Below are 23,750 nucleotides of genomic sequence, written 5' to 3' on the forward strand. Positions count from 1 at the left end.
AGTGCTACGTGATTCAGTTAAATATCTCAATATCCTGCAGTTGTCTCCAGACAATCCACCATAAATAGATGTCTAAATGGACCGATTTCCGAGAATACCTTTCCATGCAGTGAAGGTCGATCAACTACGTTGTCAGCGGCTAACCAAACCAGACAGTCAACGGGACAATAAGATATCCGCAATTAAGTCTTCTAGCCCTGAAAATTTGACAATAGAACGTATTAGTGTTCGAAACCGAATCTACTTTCGTACCATATATTTTCTCTATACACCTAGTTCATCGCTAATTTATTTGGTTTGATGTGTGGAATTGCGGATGTATTTGATTTAGTCGAATTTCAAACTGTTGTAAATAGTCATTGAAGATTTTTAATTTTGGACATTATAATTTTCATTTATGTAAATATCTATAAGCTGTGGATTAATTTTTTTTAAATTCTAGAACAGAGAATATGTAGCACATGCAGGAGCTAGATTCCCTATAAAGTGGACATCGCCTGAAGCAGCTAATTATTCACGTTTTACCATAAAGTCTGACGTGTGGTCTTTTGGTATTCTGTTGACTGAAATAGTCACATATGGTCGTTCCCCTTACCCAGGAATGCATAATGCAGAAGTGCTCAGACAAGTGGATGCTGGATACCGCATGTCGAAACCACCCGGTTGCCCACCAGAACTATACGATCTTATGCTAGAATGTTGGGCAGCTGATGAAAATAAACGACCATCTTTTGCAACAATTCACTTTCGTTTGGAACAGTTCTGTGAAGATGAGCAACCAGCTTACAGAAATGCAAATACCAACATCCATAGTCATCCTAATGGAAGTTCAATGGTAGTTTTGCAGAATAAACAAAATCCCTCCTCTGGAGCCTACCACAACCACATCGAGATTTCCGTATCACCATAACTTTTAGATTCTTGGTATAGTGACAAGTCAATTTCTGATTTTAATGATAATGACCGCGGTGATTCGGCACCTACAACTTTGTTTCCATCAAATCATGTAAATTCAATTCCATCTACCTGTAAATATGAATACAAAATATTGATTTTCAAGTATAGGGACTATAATGTATGACAGACTAGTCATGAAAATCGGAACCAACGTAACAGCTTCCGCTCAAACCAATATGTACTTCTATTTGTTGATAGTTCTTTCTAATTATTGTAGAAATTATTTTGTACCACTTTATCTTTATCCTTCCCTGATCTAACGAATTGTCAACTTTTTCTTTGGCCATTTGCTTGTTCTCTATGCTAAAGCCTAGGTTTTTTTACTCAGTCTCTTCTATGAATAAATCAATATTACGATCCTTCAAGTGTTTATTGATACAGTGACCCTAAATATATACTATAAAGTACTATTTGCCCTGGTATCGTTGAGAGTGGGGAGAGTCCGCTCTCCCTCTTCAAATGCTCTCACGTGTATGTAGCCTCTGACAGGGTAGTCACACTCACTGCCTTCTCGTGGCGGGGGTGTTGCTTACGAAATCGAGAGTACGTAAAGCGGATGTCCGGCGCTCTAACCGGGTTGGTGGACACGAAAAAGTCCACCTAGGGGAGTTGGAAAACCCTGATTCCAAACCAATAGTGCACATGGGCTCCAGTATCCTGAGGGAACAAATGGCGTGCGAATCAATCGTTGATCACCGGCTACCATGGGACTGCATCTCCTCACGATGCTCCATAGCCTTGTGGATCAGATCTTTCGGTCAAAGGCTCCGGGTGTGGGCCCCTAAGAAAACCACCTGCTTCGGTTTGGGCACTCGGGCAGTATTACAGCCCTCACACAAATCAAATGAGATTTGTGTGACGCATATGTATCTGGTGAACCTTTGTACCAATATTTATGTGTTCAAATAAATAATTTGCAATAGTAAAGGGGCTATCTTGGAGTTATCAGATGTTTTCCACTGTGCCAAATAGCATAAAATTCATGACTACGCGATCTGGGTATCTTACGGGTACCACCGACCGACATAATTTGAACAATCATCGAGAACCTGAAAGCACTAGGCAGCCGCCTTATCCTGGCATGAAACTCAGGAGTGGACATTCATGACTCCGCAACGGGAGGACGAACCGAGACCCTTTGGTCTTGCGCATGACCTATAGCCCACTGAGCTAGTATTCAATGGTTAGTTCATCTTTATCAAACCCGCGATAATCTTTCGAAGGCCAATGATCCAGAGCAAGGGAAGTTTCATCCTCAAAAGTACGTGATTCTAAACTTCTATGAGGTACAGTCGTTAAAGTTGTTGCTAACTGGTTGATACTTAATAAACAGCGAGTGACATGTGCTGAAACCCAACAAATATGTTTTATTTTATTTAAACACATAAATATTGGTACAAGGAAGCACCAGATACATATGCGCCATACAAATCTCATTCGATTTGTGTGAGGGCTGTAATACTGCCAAGGTGCCCGAACTGAAGCAGGTGGTTTTCTTAGGGGCCCACACCCGGAGCCTTTGACCGAAAGATCTGATCCACAAGGCAGTGGAGCATCGTAAAGAGATGCAGTCCCATGGTAGCCGGTGATCAACGATTGATTCGTACGCCATTTGTTCCCTCGGGATACTGGAGCCCATGTGCACCATTGGTTTGGAATCAGGGTTTTCCAACTCCCCTAGGTGGACTATCCGTGTCCACCAACCCGGTTAGAGCGCCGGACATTCGCTTTTCGTCCTCTCAATTTCGTAAGCAACACCCCCGCCACGAGAAGGCAGTGAGTGTGACTTCCCTGGCAGAGGCTATATATTCGCTGGCCATGTGAGAACATTTGAAGAGGGAGAGCGGACTCTCCCCACTCTCGGCCGTACCAGGGCATTTGGGGGCACAAATATGCTTAGTCAATTTTAGAATGCTATCTATACCTCAAACTCGTCTTTAACTTCGTTATATATTAACAGGCGACAAAATTCTGATTTCGATATTCTGAATGTGCAATTCTGGGTTGCCCAAGTGTTGAGGAAATAGCTAAACTGAATATTCATCTTGTCAACTCAGACAGTTGATAAACGTATCATGTGTAATTACTCTGCATATTTACCTACTTCTAAGACCTTGAGGTGGACAGCATGTTTCTACTGAAAGATGTGATACCGAATTAACAGAAAGTATCTAGCAAACTGATAGTCGCAAGGTGACCTTAGAGTTGTGCTATCTCAGTGATTGATAAAACATCATCTGTGATCACCTGCTATAAACGTTTTCTTTGGTAATTGTATTTTGGAGCAACACCATCAGCTAGTAATTCTGAATTTGACGTTTTACGGTGCAGTTAGGAATCGCTAATCAGATTGATTTAGGTAGAAAAGTATGTACACATTAGTTGCCTTGTTTGTATATAAGTAAACATAAACATGATGCACAACCATATTACATTGATATGTTGATTTGTTAAATTGTTTCAATTTATCTGCTAACTTAGGGGACTTCTGTCTAAACTTCCCCTATTACTGATAGAACTAGCACTTTGGTTTACATTTACCTCTGGTAATGAAACTTGCTGTAGTAGACATTGGTGACGGGTTTTTAAGTTGCTTACGACTGCTTTTGTCAGACAATTTCGTAGTAAGTTGACGTCTACATTAACGCAACTGAGTTGAAATTAAATATAAAAAATCAATTCATCCCTTTTGGAGTACAAAAACAGTCAGTCAGTCAGCTACAACGTAGGACCAGGCACACATATGCATCGGTCCAAGTTGCCATACCTCGTTAGCACAACAAGATGAACACCGGATTCATAGAAATAGTTAATTTAGTGGTGGTAGTGTATAAAAGATAGGTTGTATATAAGGATATAGTATGGGAAGGAAAAAAGTTATGAAGCAATTTTAATCTCAAGGTTTAAGGGAAGATAAAGAGTGTATACACCTACGCCATTGTGATCGATTCTGAGCCATGTCACCCAGAGTCTCCAACCATTGGTTACGATAGTCACGCGGACCCCAACCAGGTAGTCCGCATCTGCCAACATGGCTCAGACTAGAAGTTAGTGACTTCAAGCACTGATGCCACGCTTTGGTTTGGCCGCCCCTAACTCTTCCAACCATCCCCTACACTAGTCAGCATTGCGCGTCGTGGTAATCGGTGTTCAGGCATACGTAACACGTGGCCTAACCATCTCAGTGGATGAAGATTCATGACCTTATCAACTGATTTACCATCATTTCCTAATACCCTGTGTCTAACCTCACTATTACTTACCCGGTTATCCCAGCAGATGCGAGCAATATTTCTAAGGCATTTGTAGTCAAATACTAGTAACTTTCGAGTATCTTCTCTTAATGGCCATGTTTCACAGCCGTAAATTAGAACAGAGCGAACTGCTGCGCCCTTAATCGTCCCTTAATTGATAGACGGATATCTCGTCTTCGCCATAGGTGACGTAAGTTAGCAAAAGCCAAACGAGCTTTTTGAATCCGTGCTGAGATTTCGTCAGACACCAAAAAAAAAATAGGTCAAAATGTTGATCAGAAGTTATTGTTTCTAATTTTTTTTTCATAAACCCACTAAACAGATGGCAGAAGCCGTACATGTGCAAAGCATTACCTTTAATTCAATTTACACGATAAGTCAAACATTTTTATTATCATGTCACCAATATGACTGGAAGCTGGATATAACATTATGTACAGAGAACTGAAAATAAACACATTAAGTATAGTGAAATCAGTCAAAATCCTGAATATTATGTTTTGCATTAGCCTTTTTCTGTCTTGGGTCGATTGAGTTTACTTGATATATTTGTCGACTTTACACGTTTATCACGTTTCTTCAAACCATCGATATTAGCTTTCAGGAGGTTGGAATAAGCTTGGTTGAATCGATTCATGTCCTTCTGGTGAACCTATTTAAAATAATTGCAGAAACTTATTTGAGCATTCAAATTTCCGTACCAATAATTTGAAAAGTTAGAATGGTCTTACACTACATAAATGTATGTGTTCCGTCCACGTACTTGTGAATTATATCGTTGAGTCTTTCTAAATTAGACTTTTCTTATCTTCAGTTATGATTTATCATCTTTCTACATCTATTTTCGTTACTGACTATTAAGTATAATGGCGATCGTCGGTTTTTTCTTAAAAAAAGTCCACTTGGTTTATTCAACACCCATGGAGGTATAAGTGTATTTCTGATCTCTTCCAAACGATTGATGCCTGTCATACTCCGTAGATCACGCTGAACCGAGGACTGATCTGCAAGGAGTGAACAGATTTTCATTCAGGTCATGGACGTGTTGATTATATATTTATCTCCCCCAGGAAGTTTATTAACATTTTAAAGGTTCTTCATAAACGCATCAGGCAGGTTAGAACATATAGCCATCATCCTCAATTGTTCCGTTCCAGTGGCAGGTAGGATAGGGTTACCTAGTCTTACGATTCGTCTTTAACTTTGTTGTCGGTGACACTGGAAACAGCCCTAAAGGAAGTATGTAACGGTGGTGTAGAAATGTTACTAGAGAAGGGTTTTTGACCTCAAGTATGCGGATGGCAACGTCTAAATATGTGTTGCACAAATTATTCAAATCGTACTTAGTCAAAGAGTGTCTTATTTTCTTACGCCAAAACTGAGGTATAATAAATAGTAAAAGCGGATTAACATTTGCAAGTCCATCATCTCTCGGTTGGTGTCGTACAAGTGGTGCAACTCAGTGGCTTGATACGTTATCAAACATGGTTGGCGACAGGAGTCAATGGAGACCCTGTGGTGGTTTTTGTTTATATTGTTCGCAAAAATGAAATGAGCCAACTGAACTGGAAGTTTTTTGTGACCTAAGTGTGCTTTAATTATATAAATAACAAGAGTTTTATTTTTACCACGAAAAAGATCTCGACACTTTGAGTTTCCTGTTTTACTATTTCCTAATCCCTGGTGGTCTAGAGAGTGACGGGACGATATAGATATAATCCAGTTAGATATTAGAAACTGATGAGCCAGGCGTTTGAATAAACGAACTAAGAACATGGAATCTTCAAAAATAGTTTTATGGTGTAGATACATTCAGTTCCTTACACATTGGAACGAGCTGAAAAATACCTGTGAGTTTGTTTGAACTTGGTTAAAAGGTCCAACAATTAACAATATAAGTTTCCTAACAGTGGAGTAGAGATTACAAAGGACAAATGAAGAAAAATAGTAGCAAAATTCAGAGTTCCTAGAAAATTAAATGACCAGTACTCTTTCAGTGAGATTTAAGTACTTATATAAATGGGTTATTCAGTAAGGCACTTGAATAGCAGAACCGTCATAACGTTAAACTTCGAAAAGAAAGTATTTAGTGTTATCTAGAATCCGAATACCATACCATAACTCACGAGCTATTTCACCAACCAGTCATCTGAAGCAGGATTACTATTTCCACAGTTATAACCCTATAACTATAACGAGGTCGCATTAACAAGACGACCAATATACATAACGAGTTGCGTCCTGAAAGCGGTGCATGACTTCTACAGCTTGAAACGCTTTACATTTCCGTGATACCCTTAAGTCTGTATCAACCACTGGGAACCATTGAGCTGCACGAGACAAGTAACCGCAGTGTACCAAGCTTACTAAACATTAAAACAACCAAGTTTGTTATTTTACAACTGTGAGATATTTCACATAATGCGAGGGCGAGACTAAACTATACTGCCGAGCCAATCAGAAGCTTTCGCGGGTTTTCAAGGTCACGGCGCTAAGTTCGGTACTCGATGCTTACGTATGATCGGTTTACAGCAGATTTTAGGGAAGACGTGATAATTCAGCGTCTACAAGACAAGTGATCATGAGATTTTGGCGCGAAATTCAATTATCCATTTGGATAAAGAGTTTTGGCATTATAACTGATGTCAGTTCGTGATGAAAACCCTAAGTATAATTCCTAGCCTTAACCATGAACTGTAAATCATACTTTGAATTCTTCACACAGGTTTATAACCCTCGTTTGGTCTTAGTTATTATGTTGACACTCTCAGGATCACTCTAGCGTCGCTCAAAGGTCGTCCATAACTTATAGTCTCACCTTTAACCCTAAACCGTAAACCATACCAATATACCAACAACATTGAAGCTATGTGGTCGAGGCTAAAAGAATTTTTGAGACCTTATCATGGTTTCATAGGCCGACTACTATGGAGCTATATGGATGTGTTCCTGTACCGTATGTACTATGATTTTAGAACTTCTGAACCTATATCCGACCTTGAGAAGTTCTAAAGTCATGTAAAAGAACAGTATCCCCTTTAATTTTTGAGTTTTGTATTATATATTTCATTGTGTACTGTCTTCTGATTGGCTAATATTTCTCAAGGTCATTTAAGATTCGTTCAAAGGTCGGCAGTATAGTTCAGTCTCGCCAACCTAGGTTTTTAGGTATATTGCCGCTACTAGGTGGGACGGGACGAATACACAGGCTCACGCCTAAAACTTGCAAAATGTTGTTGGAAAATTTCCATTAGATTAGTTTACTAACGAGGAAGTGAATAAAAGGTCTCTACATAATATCATACCATAATTTTCACAGTCGCGTACTCAGTTATTGAAAACTCACCACAGTACTGATTTTTTGGTTTCCAAGTGTAGCTCGAAGAAGACAGCTATTTTCATTAGTTACATGAACATCTTTCACTTTTTGAACCCGCTTGGGAACAGGCTTAACTCGTCCATCATCTAAACATAGGGAAACTTTCAGTACGAGAAAAACACTTACATCTTTTCATCGTAATATACAGTGATCCACTAGACTTCGATTGATTGAAAAGTTTGTGAAGAGATGTGAGGAACTGAGATTTTATAAGAAAGTTGAAATAGCGTAACTAACTGTGTCATTGTCCAGTAACATTTTCTCGGATGTAACGCATGCATTTGAAATTCTCCACAGACGACACGTCTGAAGGTGCTTTCAATGTATATCGTCATCAGTTGCAATAGACAATACTAGTAATGCTAAATACCTATATTCTGAATTCATTGATGAGAGTGCCTGATAAGGGTTTGGCGCGTTCTTCTACATCCTAAGAAGTCATTTTTATCAAGGGTATATAAAATATCCCAAACAACCAATAAAAAGGAAATAAAGTTAAAATGCGTTGGAAAATAGAGGGAAATAGTGCGGAAATGTGCAAAAATGTCCGCTTTTTCGACTGTCCAGGGGAAATATTGCGGAATTTCCCCTTTATGTCGTTCTGTGTTTCAAATGTCGCTAAATTGTCTATTTTTCACCTAAATATACGCCGAACTGTCTACTTTCCGCCTATAAACACACCGGCGTAATTTCGCATCCACCCCTAAAACGCCTTTGTCACTATCTCAAATATCTGTGTTCGCCTTCGTTCCCACAACACAGCACACGAGAAGTTTAGTGTACGCAAAATACGGCATATGTTCAAAACATTTTATCGCAAACGTTATGAGTAGTTTGCTGATGCTAGAGCATCAATTGTGATAATTTAATTACGATTATCAGGTGTCCGGGTCATCTGAAAATAGCTTCATTTCCGCTTTATTTCCCCTTGATTGGTTGTTTGGGATATAATATATTTCCCCATTCTTGCTAACCATTAAAAGCAAACAATAGTGTCTGACTCAGTTAGTCTCGATATTGGTTCGGTTTTCTTATCTACCATCAGTCATGACAAATGATGTTCCAAATGAAATACATACTCCACATTTTTGACAGAGCATACAAATAGATCTACTCTGATGATATGAGACCAAAAGGTTTTATCACTATATACATCTACCATTTCTAGCCTTTGTGCTGTTTGGAGGGCCTCTGTTAAGATCGTTCATACCATCAAATGTTTAGATAGAAATTTGGTCGAAATACTTGTTTATAAAAAAAATTTGTGAAGATAAGTCATTAGGCTGCAGTCAAGTTCTTTTTACCGGTTTACTTAATCGCTTATTTTAATCTTACCAAGTGCTTTGCGGCTACTAAATTTTTAAATCTTATGAACTTAACCTAATCACTACATAATACATTGCATCACTGCTAGATCTACTTGACAAGTTGTTCACCTAAAAGATATACGACGAAGTGAGTCCGGCACAGTATCTTTTGGATTTAATAATCATTGCAATAACCACTATTGTTATGTAGTGATCAAGACATGGTGTAAACCATGATCACTACCTCTCACACAAATGAAGAGATGACATAGAGCTGCTTTGTCTAAATTGCTAAATTTTCCTGTGATATTTGTAACAAAAGGATAGGAGTTGGAAGTGAGAGTCGAGTTTAGACTGTTCACCCAGTAAGCAGTTTTTAATGATGATCTTAGGGTCTTGATACCCATACTATTTTTACCTAGAAGTTAGTCGCCTGTCTGACCGATCATGAAGTTCGTCAACAATATCAAGGTCGGAAGGCTCAGGACCGGAGATAGAAGGCGGGAGTATCGATGGACTGATGGAAATTCGGCTTGTTTTAGCTTCAGCTCAAAGTTAATCTTCTCTACCCGCGCATGACATTAGTTAAGACCAAGGACGCTCGGGTAAAGATAAAATAGAATAAAAGAACGTAGATTTGAACGCTTGCTTGCTCTTTCGCGGCAGATTACACCGGCCGCACAACGCTATCACGCCCCGGAATAGAAAACATGGTTGTCAGATATAATGTTCTTGATGACAGAGAAAAGATAGTTTCATCGGCCATGTCTCCTACGATTTTGCACAAACATATGAAACTGTTAGGAGAATCATCCAGTAGTCTGAAGTCATCGGCCTCGGTATGCTAACTAATAGTACCCAGAACTATCCAAATCGTATCCTAATGGCCACGTATGAAACATTTTTCAAAGCAAAGAGTACATCGTGAGCACAATCGAAGTTACTAAATTTGGAATTTGAGTCAGGTGTGAAATAATATACAGAGGAAGCGTTATTTGACGCCAGTACCACAACCACCACAGCCTGAATGGATATCCGATTTTCTGTAGTCTGTTGTATGATGTACGATATACAATGTATCTGTCCGATTCTGCGATGAGTATGGACTGTGTATAATTTGGTTCCCGGAATTATATTTGATCATCTTGTCGGTTGTAAGTATCTAAACCATTACCATCTGGAGTTTACACCGCGGATCATGTGTTAGGATGAACACGACAGATCAATGGACAAAATACGCCGTTCATGAAGCCTACATTTTCGTACAGAATAAAATCTTGCTGAACATGCATGAACCTTTAGTTAAACCATAGCCAGAAAAAGATCATTATTTAGGTTTCAGTCCTCTAGAAACATAACTTTTCTTAGATTAACAAACGAGCTTAGAAACACAACGCAGAAATGTATCGCATGAAATTCATATTACATTTGAAAACACCGAGCACCACACAACACAGTCCTTTCAGTCGAGTAAATTACCAACTTGTGAAAAGCTGCATTATGATAATCAGAAGTATTTGGATTGTAGTATAAACTAGTAATCTCAGGAATAACGCAATTTGGTCAGGAAGTATTAGATGAGCACAAACGAATGTATTTTATTTGGAATTGAAAATCAAAACAGTCATCAATAAAAAGAGATTATTGATTCATTCAAACATCACAAGCATGCAGAGAAAGAAACCGTTTAGGCTACCGAGTGGTATGTTTGTATTATGGCAGGAAGAGTGCAAGCATCCTAGTTTAAGTAATATGCAGCTGTTTCGTCCAAATTCTGTTTTATTCGGTTCGTGATGCGCGATAGATCAACACTCTCGTAACTTGCGGCCCAAACAACAAGAAAGCCAAATTCCAGTTCAGGTATTGATATTTTATTCATAAGTAATAAGTAATCAACCCACATATATTCTTCTGACAATAATTATGGCAGTTTTTAAGTAAAGCCTCCTAATTTCGCATTTTCAGAGTAAGACTTTGCAAATACCAAACCAAAGCAAGATTAGGCCCATACAAGGTGAAAATGCAAATCAAGAAAGAACAGTGACATTCAGAATAACGGTTCTCAGTCAGTTAAATGCTTGGAGTTCCTTCCGTAAAAAGAGTCTTATCTCGTTTTCTGTCAAGTGATTTATTGCCACGCTCGAACTCAGGCCAAACGGGTGACCACTCTTCCTGATGACTCTTCACAGAAGAGAGTGCTGTTAGAGTGAAGAGAATATTGAGAAACTCGCAACTTTTGGAATTGTTTTACGGAAAGTTAGTATATACCTTTTTGTTACGCAATAACTTAACAAATCAGCCTCAGAATTTCAGTATCCCTTGTATGATAAATCTTTGCTGGACTGATTTACTGCGGTTAGACGTTTTACCATTCTTTAATTAGCAGCAACCATTTATTAGCCTGTTTTCTTGTTCTGCGAACCACCAATTTAAGTAGTTTTATGGATCTAATAAAGTTGGAAGAGGATGGTTTCACCTCTTAGCTTACTTCGAAGTAACATCTCGTGATCAACACATAACCTTCCCTGTCCTATCGTGATAAAAATATAAATAGGCTTCCTAAGCGACCGGTTAGAACAAACGCTCCCAGAGATCAGGCGCTTGTATTAGAAAGACAAGTTGGGAGAAGCATAAAGTGGAACAATTGCCTCAAACCCCTGTCCATTGAGTATAGTTGACTAACAAGCGTTGCTTATCCATGACCGTGATAGGACTCGGTAAACCATCTTAAGTTCGGCGATCTGCCTGCTGGATAATTTGTCTAGAACTTGGTGGTGTTTCACTGGCTCAACAGTTCTCTGTCGCTTATGGTTTCCTTGTGTATCAACTATAATTTCGTGTGTATGTTGTATAGCCGTCTGGTAATTAATGTATATAAGACTAAAAGTGTTAGAATTATTATGATTGAATTAGGTAATGAAAGAAGGTTGATCTCCTTGTTGTGTTCGATTTCTGACTGGAAAGGATATTTCAGGGAATTATCTAGGCCGCTTCCCGAAGTTAATTGTTATCAGTCGGAGTGTAACACTTGTCAAAGCTTGAATCTTTGGTCTATAGTCGAAAAGTATACTCATATTAGTCAGTTATAAACCAGCTTAGCATTAGTGGGACTGTGATATTTATATGAAACAATGCTTGTTTTTGAATTCCAAATACAATACATTCGTTCGTGTTCATCTAATACTTCTTGATCAGATTGCGTTATTGCTGGGATTTCTAGTTTATACTATAATTCAAATACACTTAAATGTCACATTGGCGTCGCTATGGAGCCTGTGATGAGACGGTTGTATATACATTCAGATTTTAATGCTTTTGAGGATTACATAGAGAGGTTCGAAGTCTGGGCTATGACCAAGGAAAATTTTGAGGATGTTAATATTGTGGCTCATTTTCTTACGCTCATCGAAAAGGAGGCATACAGCCTTATAAAGACTTTGGCACTTCTAGACAAACCGATTTCACTACCTTATGCAACTCTCAAGCAACTACTGCTGGACCATGTAAAGTGTACAAATTTCAAATGAAGTAAGGGAGAAACATTCGATGAAATGACTCGCCAGAATGTCAGGGATTTCACTACTTTACTACGTCGTCCTAGTTCAATGAGTAACCAAGGTTATTCAGATAACGATTCATTGAGTTGTGGAACAGTTCACGAAAATGAACACAAGTTTGACAAATGCTTGTTCTGTGGCAAGTTTCACCCATGTAATTCATGCGTATGTCGTAATTCTAAATGCTTTAAATGTGGTAAAACTGGACACATTCAGTCAGTTTGTAATACCACGGTTCATTTCGCTGAAACTACTGCTGAAATTTGTGACCCTACTAAGTTGCATGTTTCTAAAGATCGCCATCTAGCTCAGAAAAGAAAACTCCATCAAAATCATCCACCTGAGCTACGAATATTCTCCACCATTTCAAAGATTACTTATCTTTATTCCAAACTTCGGGAAGCGGTATAACGTCACATAGAAGTCTATAGTTGAATGAAACCCAGAATCATTGTGAGACAAAAGTTTCCAATCAACCAACTTCTTATCAGATTGCTCGTGTTATTGTACCAGATATGGTTTGTCATAATGATTCACATATTTCTAATGAAATTTCTCGCAACTCTGAGAATATGTTGATTGAGTCAAATCATAATCAAAACCGGACTTGGTTTTGGTAGATGCTAATTTTTTTAATGATCCATTATTCTCCAATGAAACTCTTAATAAATTTGATGTAAATATTCCAGAAAAATCAAATTCTGATATCATATCAAGTGTCAGTGGTCCTCACAATAAATTTATCTCTAGTGATATTCTTAATGAATGTGACAAATATGTTCCGAATGAGTCGACCTCTAGTCACATTTCTGGTGTTATTGTATCAGATGTTGGATATTCTTCAAACCAATGTTTGCTGAGAAGAATCCCTAGTCAGTGGTATGATGAATCAGAGGGAATAGCAAGTTTTCCTGAAGCAATCAGAGAACCAGTTTGCCCAGATATGGAGTCTGCACAGGCAGAGAATCTAAATCAAGTCCAAGATTATCCTAATGAGTATGAGGCAGATACATGTTTTCCATTCGTTTGTTTCGCAAGTGAATCAAGCCTAAATAAATCACATGTGTTAATTACACATATCAATGCATATCTATCTTTGTATTTTAATATGAATAACAAAAAGAATATGTATCATAATTTTTATGCAAGTCAAAGTCACATGATGGAATGCCTCAAATTACGTGTTATTGTTTATCCTCAAATACTGACATCTAATAATCGAAATGTGAGATATAAGAATACGATACCAACTAGGGACGTCAAATTGGTAATAACATTGCGACATAAGGACCTTACATTATTTCGTGAGGGAGGATAGTGTTGGAAAGTCTGATTCAAATTCTAGATATCAGTGATTTCACTACCCAACCGACAGGATGATTGTATACAATTCCAGGACTTAGGTGAGTCTGTTCCAATTTCAGTTGTCAATCCTAACACTAAAGTGTGTGTATTCCAGATTGTACAGAGTCTACATCTACTGGGTAGACACGTAATGAACCTACAGAAAAGAGGTACGATTGATCGCAGAAATCTGGATCCTCATTTAAGCTGTGGCGGATGTGGCGTTTACACTGCTTTAGTTTCATCATATGAAATTTGTTACTTGTATTACTAACAGTTAAGATATATAGTGCTTTAATATTGGCCTTATAGGGAGCACTAATTGATATGTACAGGTATCGTGAATCCATTGTTTGGATAGTCTTTAAAGACATTCTTTCTTTTAGTGGAATAGGACTAGTCCATCACGATGATGCATACAATTATTTGGTGTATCAAAATAGTAAGCAGAGAGTATGCTCCATGGACTAGTTGCTCTTATAGTAGAGGTGTGACGTTCAAATCAAAAGACAAATAGACTATTCACCAATTTTATCATTAATCAGACGTTAATCGAGGTTCTAAGTGAATATAAAAAACCGAGCTGAGTATGAAATTGTTCTCAAAGGCACTTTAGTTCCGGCTTATTTGGACACAGCTAAAGATAACTCAATCGACATTAAAGATGTACAATTAGCGATGTCAGTGTTTTTCTTTTCTCAATTTATCAGGTTTAATTCTGTAGTTAGTACAGATACATTTGGAATCTAGAGGCTTTTGTTGATCATATGTCATACGGGTTTAATTCATTATACGCAGAAAACAATATTATTACTTTATTCCCTGTACTTCTTGTTGTATAGTATTTTTATTCAAAGAACTAAACATTAATTTGTCTTTAAAAACACCTGATACATGGATAATGTGGACCCTTTTGGATTCCCAGTTTACTAATGTTGCAGTCACATTCAAACTCGTTTCTGTCAAACATAATTCAAGATATAAAAGCTCGAGTCGGTTGATCCTTTGGTTTTCATTGCGTACCACACTAGAATATAGCGGCTACAAATTCCTACTTTGGATTTTGACAAGCTTTGCAACTTATTCATCTTTCTGTTGATGTTTTTGTTCGCCCTATTCATTCTATCCAGTCTGGCTCGTTGCTACTGTACTACCAGATTTTCCATCAAGATCGACGTTTCATGATGATGAGGTTGACTCACGTATGATGAAAGCCAGGGCGGCTTATGCCAATCTAGGCCATCTTTGGCGTCTTCGTGATGTTAGTCTGGCTGTAAACGGTCGGATGGTGCAACATAGTGGCTAGGACGTTATCAGATATGGCTCAGAATAGAAGCCTGTGGCAATCTTGCTGTAAGCTTATTTTACTTTCTTCATAAAGAGTGGTTATAACTTCCTTAACTGAAAAGTTCTTCTGGTTGTACATTTCTGTTTCCCCCATAATTATTCTCACTATTACATTAACATACACTAATCTGTGGTTGTTATTGTTCTTTTGTCTTATATGCACCTTAGCCTCTTCTCTTCCCATCCTTATTGTTTTGTGTGGCGCATATATATCTAGTGCCCCCTTGTACCAATATTTATGTGTTCAAATAAATAAATAAAATAAATAGACGTTTCATAATAAATGATTAAAGACAGTTAGCAGAAATTTATAACTACGTCTCATCAGAATCATGGAGAGAACTTATACTATTTCATGAATTTAAACCTTCACTAGCCGATGCTTATGTCATTGACGTTACTACTAGCAGAGTTGGTTCTCTTCAGGAATTGGATGAACCATACTGATTGGTTGAAATAAATGAAATACTTAAACCTAACAGTTATTACTATTCACTTTAAAGTGCATAGTTTATCTTATTTGATCCCCTCCGCAAGTATTTCGTTAAGATTAAGAATGTTTCATGTAGAATAGGATTATTATTTGTTGTGCTACGAACTTACTAATAATACTGAAATAAGAAATGATTAGTGATTTTCGTGGTACACGATACGACTTTATATGTACATCTTCAAAAATAAAGGACGAAATATTTAGGGTATAGATATTGTACAGTTTAGGTCGTAATATTTTAATAAAATATTGTTAGCATCTAAAATTGTTCCTGTTGAATTTGGAAGAAATATATCAATACGATCCTTTAAGGAGATAAATGTTCCGTTAGAAAATATACAGTATACACCAAATCTACCTGACCATGGTTTAAGTACTCTCATAATTATGCCTAAACTTAGTAGAAATAACATTAATAGAATGAATACAGTACGTGGCAAGACGACCTTTTCTAATTGAGTCGAAAGTATTTTTTGTGAATTTGGACTAAATTCATTGGTTGGGGGATTGAAGTTATCTACCAAGCTTGCTCCTGCTTCTGTCACATCTGAAAGAGAATTACATCAACATAAATAATATCCTTAACATGTGAAATGTGTGAAATAAAATTCAATTAATGTACCTTAAGCCAATAGAATAAAGTGCTTTAGCTTTCTTCATACTTTTGAATGATTTTGTAATTCCAATAAGAGTGACTTTCTTATAAATTTGCACATTTTAAGTGATGTTGATAAAGTTTGACAACGTAATTCATACACTTTCACTGAAATACATATCATGAAATATAAGATATTTTCCTGCATTGTTTAATTTTTTCTTGAAGATAAATGATTGATTAACAAAGCAAACTTGTCTATAAAACTCATGAAATACATAATGATGTAAGCAGATTTCCAATTAGAATAAAATAATTACTAAATCTAACGTGGTTCTATAATATAATATTAATGTTTGTGGAAAAGAAATAACTGCAGAGTAAAACTTCCCCTCAAACTTATTTTAATGTCAATAAAATATACTTATGGGATTGTTCATGCTGAACATGTGGCTGTGCAGGGATTGATAAACAAAATACTGGTCCTCTCCGCTTGGATGTTTGTTCACTACAATTATTTGTTTCAACACATAAATATTGGTACAAGAGGGGACCAGATATAAATGTGCCACACTACAATACAACAAAGTTAGGGAAGAACTATCCGACCAAATAGTATCAATTCATATTTATCAACTAATTTGCGTATATCATTCATTTATTTGAGAAATCTCTAAATCTCCTTTCATCACAAATCACAATAGGCTAATTTATAACAGTAAGCGATATAATTCAAACAATAATTAGTAGCAATCATAGGACAGTAATACTAACTGCAACTATATTTATTTGTATGTGTGTTCTAGAAGAGGATAAAGGTTTCGTCAGTCAGTTTTATATGTTGCTGGATGATTCAAACACAACAAAATGAAGTCATAGATGAACAGTTTGGAAGAATTTTCAATCTTTATTACACTGAGTATAATTTATTTTCGAATGAAAAGTGACATTGTCCATAGATATTCAGGGAGTCTTAAATGAATCATTGTAATGTAATTAATAGGTTAGTGATAGATTTATTGTTATTTTACTATTTTTAGAATGTAGTAAGTAAAGAATGGTTATTGATTTCTACACAGAAATGGAGGGTCTTCGCATCATGATATTTTAAAATATTTTACGTGGAACGGTTAATATAAACTGGTCAGCGTATATTGAATTTTAAAAGCTTCGCGATAAAACTGCTTTTAATTTCATAAAATAGAATCCACTACTAGATTTTATAGACAAAATTTTGTTATTAAAACCTACTTTCACGAAATGAAACATCATTTTGAACATCAATTTGTTCCTCTTCATTTACATATTCATCTTTAAACGATGAGGGTTTGGTATCTGTTGGCTGTTGAACTTCTTCAGTCGGTTGATTTGTACTTCTTTCTTGCATTTGGTCAACATTTAGTATTAATTCTTCTGTTCTTTCGATAGCCTGAATTTCGGAAAAAGTTAGGATATAAAAATAAATTTTATGATTAAGTTAAAGCGAGTTATATATAGGAATACAATACAAAATGATTAGTTGAAATTACGATATTACGGTTCGCACTAGCCTGAAGGTCCTGAATTCGATTTTCAGGGGTAAATTCCTGGATGCTCGCTACTGAGGGGTTTTATACCAGGACGAGACAGCTGTCCGTCGCTTTCAAGTTTTCAATGGTGGTTTAGCCTAAATCAGTTCCTGATCCACCATTATTTGAACTCTCTAATCTACGCAAACCCCACTATACAAATTTATATAGGTCACAGCAAACAAAGAAAGATGTATATAAGTTTTAACAAAATACAGAGGACCGTTAATTTTTTGCCCAAGTGGGTTCTTTGTCTGCCTAACAGAAATCTTAAATCTGAAAATGCATGACATTGCAATTCATTATCATGACAAACAAATAAATAAACGGTTTTTTCTTTCTATGTTAAGACCTTTTAAAAAGTGTTCATCTATGAATGTTTCCAGAATACAGTGTTTAACTTCCATCGGTTAGATACATTTTCTTGTGATATAACGCAAGTATTTGCTCAAATTCTTAGCGTCATCACTCTTCCAGATTATAGCTAGTCATCAAGACCTTAATTTACGGCTTCTCAATTTTGAGTGTGAAATGAACTACAGATAAGTTTCAGGATATGACAGAGGACTTTAATACAAGTGTTTACCATCTTGACGCTGATCTATTATATAAAAATGTCTTCAAGATAGTTAATCCCAAAAACCCTATTTAAAACTGTTTGATTTTGTCGATAAACATCCAGTAATTACAAAAACAAAATAAAGTGATTTTAAATTAACGACAGATTTACTTACTAGCTGAACCTGTTTCTCCCAGTTAATGTGCTGACATATTACAAGATAAATAACACCTTCAAAAATGGTTCCGATTGTCATACCAGCCCATAAACCTATTGTTAATAAATTAATTCAGTTGAGAAAGGGTCTTGATATTTTAAGAAAATAATTGCTTTTACATCCAATGTACACATTTGGATAGTCATTATATCAACATCACACTCGGTGTATAACTAATCTACTCCTGACTGGTTGTGTTATTTCTTTACTACTATATAATGTGGACTAGGAGATAAAACATAAATTTCTAGAGTTCGATGAAATAAGTGGTCAAATCAACTAAAGAGTTCAATTTGTTCAAACCTCACAAATGGTACAACTGTATTCACAGACAAATAAATTTTTGTTACATAAGTTGACTCGGTCAAAAATTATTTCGTTCCACACAGTGATGGATCCAGTTACTGATATTAAGAGTCATTGGAAGTGAGCACAGTTTAGATAAGTTTACTCCCTAACTATCTGCTTACCGGTTCACTTTAACACAGTGGAACGGTCAGCTGTTCATGGGTAACACTATGTTAGTTCCTGAAATTAAATTTGACCATGTTTACCCTTTCATTCTGTATTCACTTATGGTGACATTGACGAGACTTAAGTATTCTTTCTTAGAGGATTTTCCAAAAAACTACAGCTAGTTGTTTGTCTTTTACTCATCTAGTGTTGGACGGATAGTCTTTTATTTCGATTGGACTTATTATATTAGCTGACTAGTCTGTCGTTTTGTAAACGCAAAGACAGGATTTTAGTAAAATAATATTAAATATTAAATGGCTTGTGTGGCTTTATTTGTAAACTAAACTGCCAATCTAATTATCTCAATTTACAAACTAAAAACAAAAAATACAACGAATTACCTTCCAAACCGTAAGCACCAGCATAAACAAGGCTAAAGCTGATTGGAGAACCTATTACATATAAACTTATGAAACAAACAATAGCACCGAATAGTTGTAGTCCAGCTCCACGAATGGCACCGCCGCAAACACCCTGTGGGATCAAATAAAGAACGAGGGTTTATCTAACGGTTATGCATAAACTTGAGTTATTCTTAGTTCATTGATCGACTGGATTTATTTGATGTCACTCACAGGGTATACGGTTTTATTTGGTAGACTTGTTTCCCTCTTGATTGATCAGAATTGATCAATAGTCGAGTACAATTCATCATTTTATAGGACGAATCAATCAAACCATGGATTTACATGATATTTAATTAATATTCAAGAACTCCTTGAAACTATACTCAGAACAGGCTTTCCGTGATAAAACCTGTAAAATTTGATTACTTTAAAAAAATTATTTTCGTATTTTATACTTAATATCTTTGATGATACTGTGTGAGAGAGATACATGAATGTTTCTTAACTTAGTTGCAAATAGTATATTTACTTTTGGGTAGATAATCTCCTTTTTGTAACTCAACAAACTTCTGATCTGCAACTTTAACAGTTTTATCAATACAAATTTTAGTGATATAATTCACACTACAATCTATATTTCAGTTCATATTCGGCTTCATAGTATAGTGAATATATAACTTATATTCCATGAATCGTGGATGCGCACTGTTGAGGAGTCCCACAATAGGACGAAACGGCCATTCAGTGCTTCCAGGTTTTCCATGATGGTCTAGCTTCGATTGACTCAAGAATTCAACTATAAAATTCCATGAATTTATTCAAAATGAATCACAGTCATACATCACCCTATTCATAGGTTGGGATCACATGATTTCTTCATTTTTTTACCAACCATTTGTGATTAACTTATCCCGGAAAAGGCTTCATCGTTAGTTGTCGACAGTTTAAACTAATTAAAAATAGGTATACATATATGTATTCACAGAAGTATTTGAGTTAGTAAAAGTCACTTGTTTTTAAAGTTAGTTAAACACTGTATTCTATGTAGGTGGTTGTGATGGTATTTTTAGCTGATGCTTGACAGTAAATAGGACATCTGGACATCATATTGACGTATCACAAAAAATAACCAATGTTTTTAGTGTTGATCATTCGCGTCGAGATAACAGGTTAACTTATTTTCATGTTATAATGTCAATAAAAGGTAAAACAACATTCAAGCCTGATCCAAGATATTAATACATCCAGGAAACAATGCGATATCTGTTTATTAAAAGATATAAGTTTATGAATTAGTATAATTCCTTTTTTATAGCTAGCTTATGGTATGTAGACCTTTAGTGACAGTGAAAAACGGAAATTGAACATTACTTTGCTTTTGTGTGTGTGTGTGTGTGTAAGGTTAGTGAGTGACTAAAGTAAATCGAGAATCTATTGATAAATTGTTTTTCATTTCTTAGTTGATGGAGATCCTAATTTGTGCAATTTTAATCACTATCCCCTGATTAATCCTTAATAATCTTGTTGTATATATTCAGTGTTTTTCATATACACTTTTCGCGGTATCACTGTTTAAATTTATGCAGTGACATAGGTTGTCAGTGAAATTAATCAACATTATCTTAGTAAAGTTGACTATGAAGTGGATAAAACTTTCCTAACATTCTTTACATTCTTTCACAGTACATATTCTAACTAAAAATTAACACTTTTGAAGCGGATTCCCAAGAGCACTGTAAATTCCATGTGATACAGGTCGTCGACTATTGAAAAATGTAAATTAAGCAATTGTAGAAACTATTCTTTATATAATATGAATGTGGATATTTAATAATGTCAAACTAGTTTGTAATAAACAAGAGAAATAAAGAAAATTAAATACTATATATGAGAATTTCATTAAAATCTTACCACAGTTCCATCAAATATTTGAAATGTAGCAATCAATGGTAACAATTTAGCAGATAGTTCAATGACATCCCTTTATTAAGATAAAAATAGATTAGATAATTACAAATGAATTTTTAAAATAGAGAATGAATGTAAAGTTTTAATTATCAGAAGGGGTTTTGTGGAGATTTAGTATTTTCATATTTGCAAGCCTGAGTCAATTGAAACTAGACAACCAAGGAAAACCTGGAAGCACTGGACGGCCGTTTCGTCCTATTGGATTGGTTGGAGTTAGACATAAACACCATCGGATGCCGGCTCAGTGGTCTACCGGTTAAGTACTCTGGCGCGAGACTGATAGGTCCTGGGTTCGAATCTCACGAGGCGAGGTCGTGGATGCGCACTGCTGAGGAGTGCCACAATAGGACGGAACGGCCGTCCAGTGCTTTCAGGTTTTCCTTGGTGGTCTAGCTTCAATTGACTTACGCCTGCAACTATGTAAAGTTTTAAGACAATATTTCATTTTAAAATTCTCGACTTTATCTAAATCAAATAGCGTAGTACTTCGATGTTATCTGATATTCATTTGAATTCCTGTAGTAATTCAACAATAACAAATATTTATATTCATAGTCTACATATTAAATGCTATATAAAGAGGAGAGTAAAGAAATAAGATCGTTGAATTCTCATTTGTGTATTGTTTTATTTCAGCATTTATGTTCTGTTTCAGCTAAATCTAAGATATTATTTGAATCGTTAAATCGCCATTAAAGAAATGTAGGGTACTTAGTTTCAAATAGCCATTGTTTGTGTTTTTTATTAACCATATTTATCACAATGTTAGGACAAAGATTGTGTTTGAGGTCCAATATTTAGGGGATAATTTAATTTATCGACTTAGAAATACTGTGTAAACAAAGTTTCAAATAAAAAAGACTGGAGTTTCTGTCAATTCAGTTCAGAAAAGCAGTTTTTATTCGGTATTTTGCACTAAAATAAATAGCTGTACTATAGTATCTTCATGTGAAAGTTAGGAATCCATTGATTATTACTTTGTTATGTCCCGATGAGAATAATGAATGGTAACTGTTGAAATCTATTTCTGGACTAATACTATACATATATTTTTATTGTGTAATCGTTAAGTAACTGAACTATTCGTATTCATGTTCCTCTCGCTACAAGCTTTATTTTGACCCATAGACTATGATTATACGATTATGAGTTATGCTCAGTCTATCAATTACTGTCTCCCACATTCACAGCCAATTTTGGCTAAATGTTGGACAAATGTTATTTTCTATTTTATGGTATGATGTGGTCTGTTTGGTTTGTATATAAACCCAGTTTGTTTGAAATATATGATTCATATGGCAGAAATTGAGATTGGTGTTCTGCACTCAACGGGCAGGGCTGAGCAGGAAGAAGGACCGATAAGGACTCTAGACTGCTGTTTCGGGTTTATGCGTCATTGATCCGGTCCATAAGCTACTGTTCTCAAATTGGCGGTATCATTACGTTATGTACTATGTAGCAGCACTTCCTAATTTTCGTGAATTCTTTTACAATAAACCCGATTTTTTGAAAAACTGCTTCAGTATTATTTTTATCTAGTGATAAGCTTTAGTGTACAAACGTTTGTCGAAAACCATAGTTGTATTAACAGTAATCAGAAGTAACTAGGACTAGATTGGTATGCTAATGGTGTAAACAGTAATAAAGCAGTGAATTTGACTGGTTAGCATTTGAACATAGGGTTCGAGCGACTGAGAAAACAATAATTCATCCCTCGATAGCATCAATTATGACTTAATTACTAATCATTGTTGCCTCTTTAATTCAAATTGTCAACCGTTTAATAGACTAATTATTTCTTGAAACTGTGTTTGCATATCTCAAATTGGGCTTTCTCATTTTCAGAACAGGTGATTTTTAAATTAAATTTTTTCTTAAGCCAGAAATTAAATATCTGTTTTAAATTGTTGTCATACCTGTTTTGAACCATATCTCAATTTAAAGCATATTTTTAAGTTCTACTATATTGTTATAGAAATGAGCAACCTACTTAAGTCTTTTAAGAGAAAAGATCAACTTACTGTTCAGAAGTGAAAATCATTGGAATTTTCCATCTTAATAAACACAAAGTTAGAATAAAGACAATAGAAGCTGTCCCTGAACAAATAATAGAAGGAAATATTTATTATTTACATAGATATATTTTTCAAGTTAATTACTGATTGAAAAAAGCTAAGAAATTTTACAGGTATTAACTCAGTTTGAAGGTAGATAATATTTAGACAAAACAAATTATGGGAAATTTATTTTACACTTAATCTTTAAATACATAGAGAATATAGATTCAGTAGTAGTTTAAAGTATTATCGGTTTGTAATTTACACTTACTTAAATCTTAATGA

The 23,750-nt window shown here is 35.7% G+C and overlaps 2 protein-coding genes across 2 annotated transcripts in view; one reads left to right on the top strand and one right to left on the bottom strand.

Moving 5' to 3' along the window:
• Positions 1 to 300: 300 nt before the first annotated feature.
• Smp_054500 (tyrosine kinase) lies at positions 301 to 1,320 on the top strand (the record flags this gene model as incomplete). The annotated part of the gene is made up of 2 exons (XM_018789710.1): positions 301 to 348; positions 443 to 1,320. The coding sequence occupies 2 exons, from the start codon at positions 301 to 303 to the stop codon at positions 908 to 910; spliced, it is 516 nt and encodes a 171-aa protein (XP_018655125.1). The 3' UTR covers positions 911 to 1,320.
• Positions 1,321 to 4,716: 3,396 nt separating this feature from the next.
• Smp_151290 (putative multidrug resistance pump) overlaps positions 4,717 to 23,750 on the bottom strand; it is a gene marked incomplete at both ends in the record, with an annotated part of 48,289 nt that continues 29,255 nt past the window's right edge. The window contains 9 exons of the mRNA XM_018789711.1: positions 4,717 to 4,863; positions 7,558 to 7,676; positions 7,717 to 7,789; positions 16,016 to 16,185; positions 17,485 to 17,662; positions 18,536 to 18,630; positions 19,435 to 19,567; positions 21,352 to 21,421; positions 23,430 to 23,505. Coding sequence (XP_018655126.1) covers positions 4,717 to 4,863; positions 7,558 to 7,676; positions 7,717 to 7,789; positions 16,016 to 16,185; positions 17,485 to 17,662; positions 18,536 to 18,630; positions 19,435 to 19,567; positions 21,352 to 21,421; positions 23,430 to 23,505 — 1,061 coding nt within the window. The remainder of the gene's footprint in view (positions 4,864 to 7,557; positions 7,677 to 7,716; positions 7,790 to 16,015; positions 16,186 to 17,484; positions 17,663 to 18,535; positions 18,631 to 19,434; positions 19,568 to 21,351; positions 21,422 to 23,429; positions 23,506 to 23,750) is intronic.

Source organism: Schistosoma mansoni, chromosome W, assembly GCF_000237925.1.
Source record: "Schistosoma mansoni strain Puerto Rico chromosome W, complete genome".
Taxonomy (NCBI): domain Eukaryota; kingdom Metazoa; phylum Platyhelminthes; class Trematoda; order Strigeidida; family Schistosomatidae; genus Schistosoma; species Schistosoma mansoni.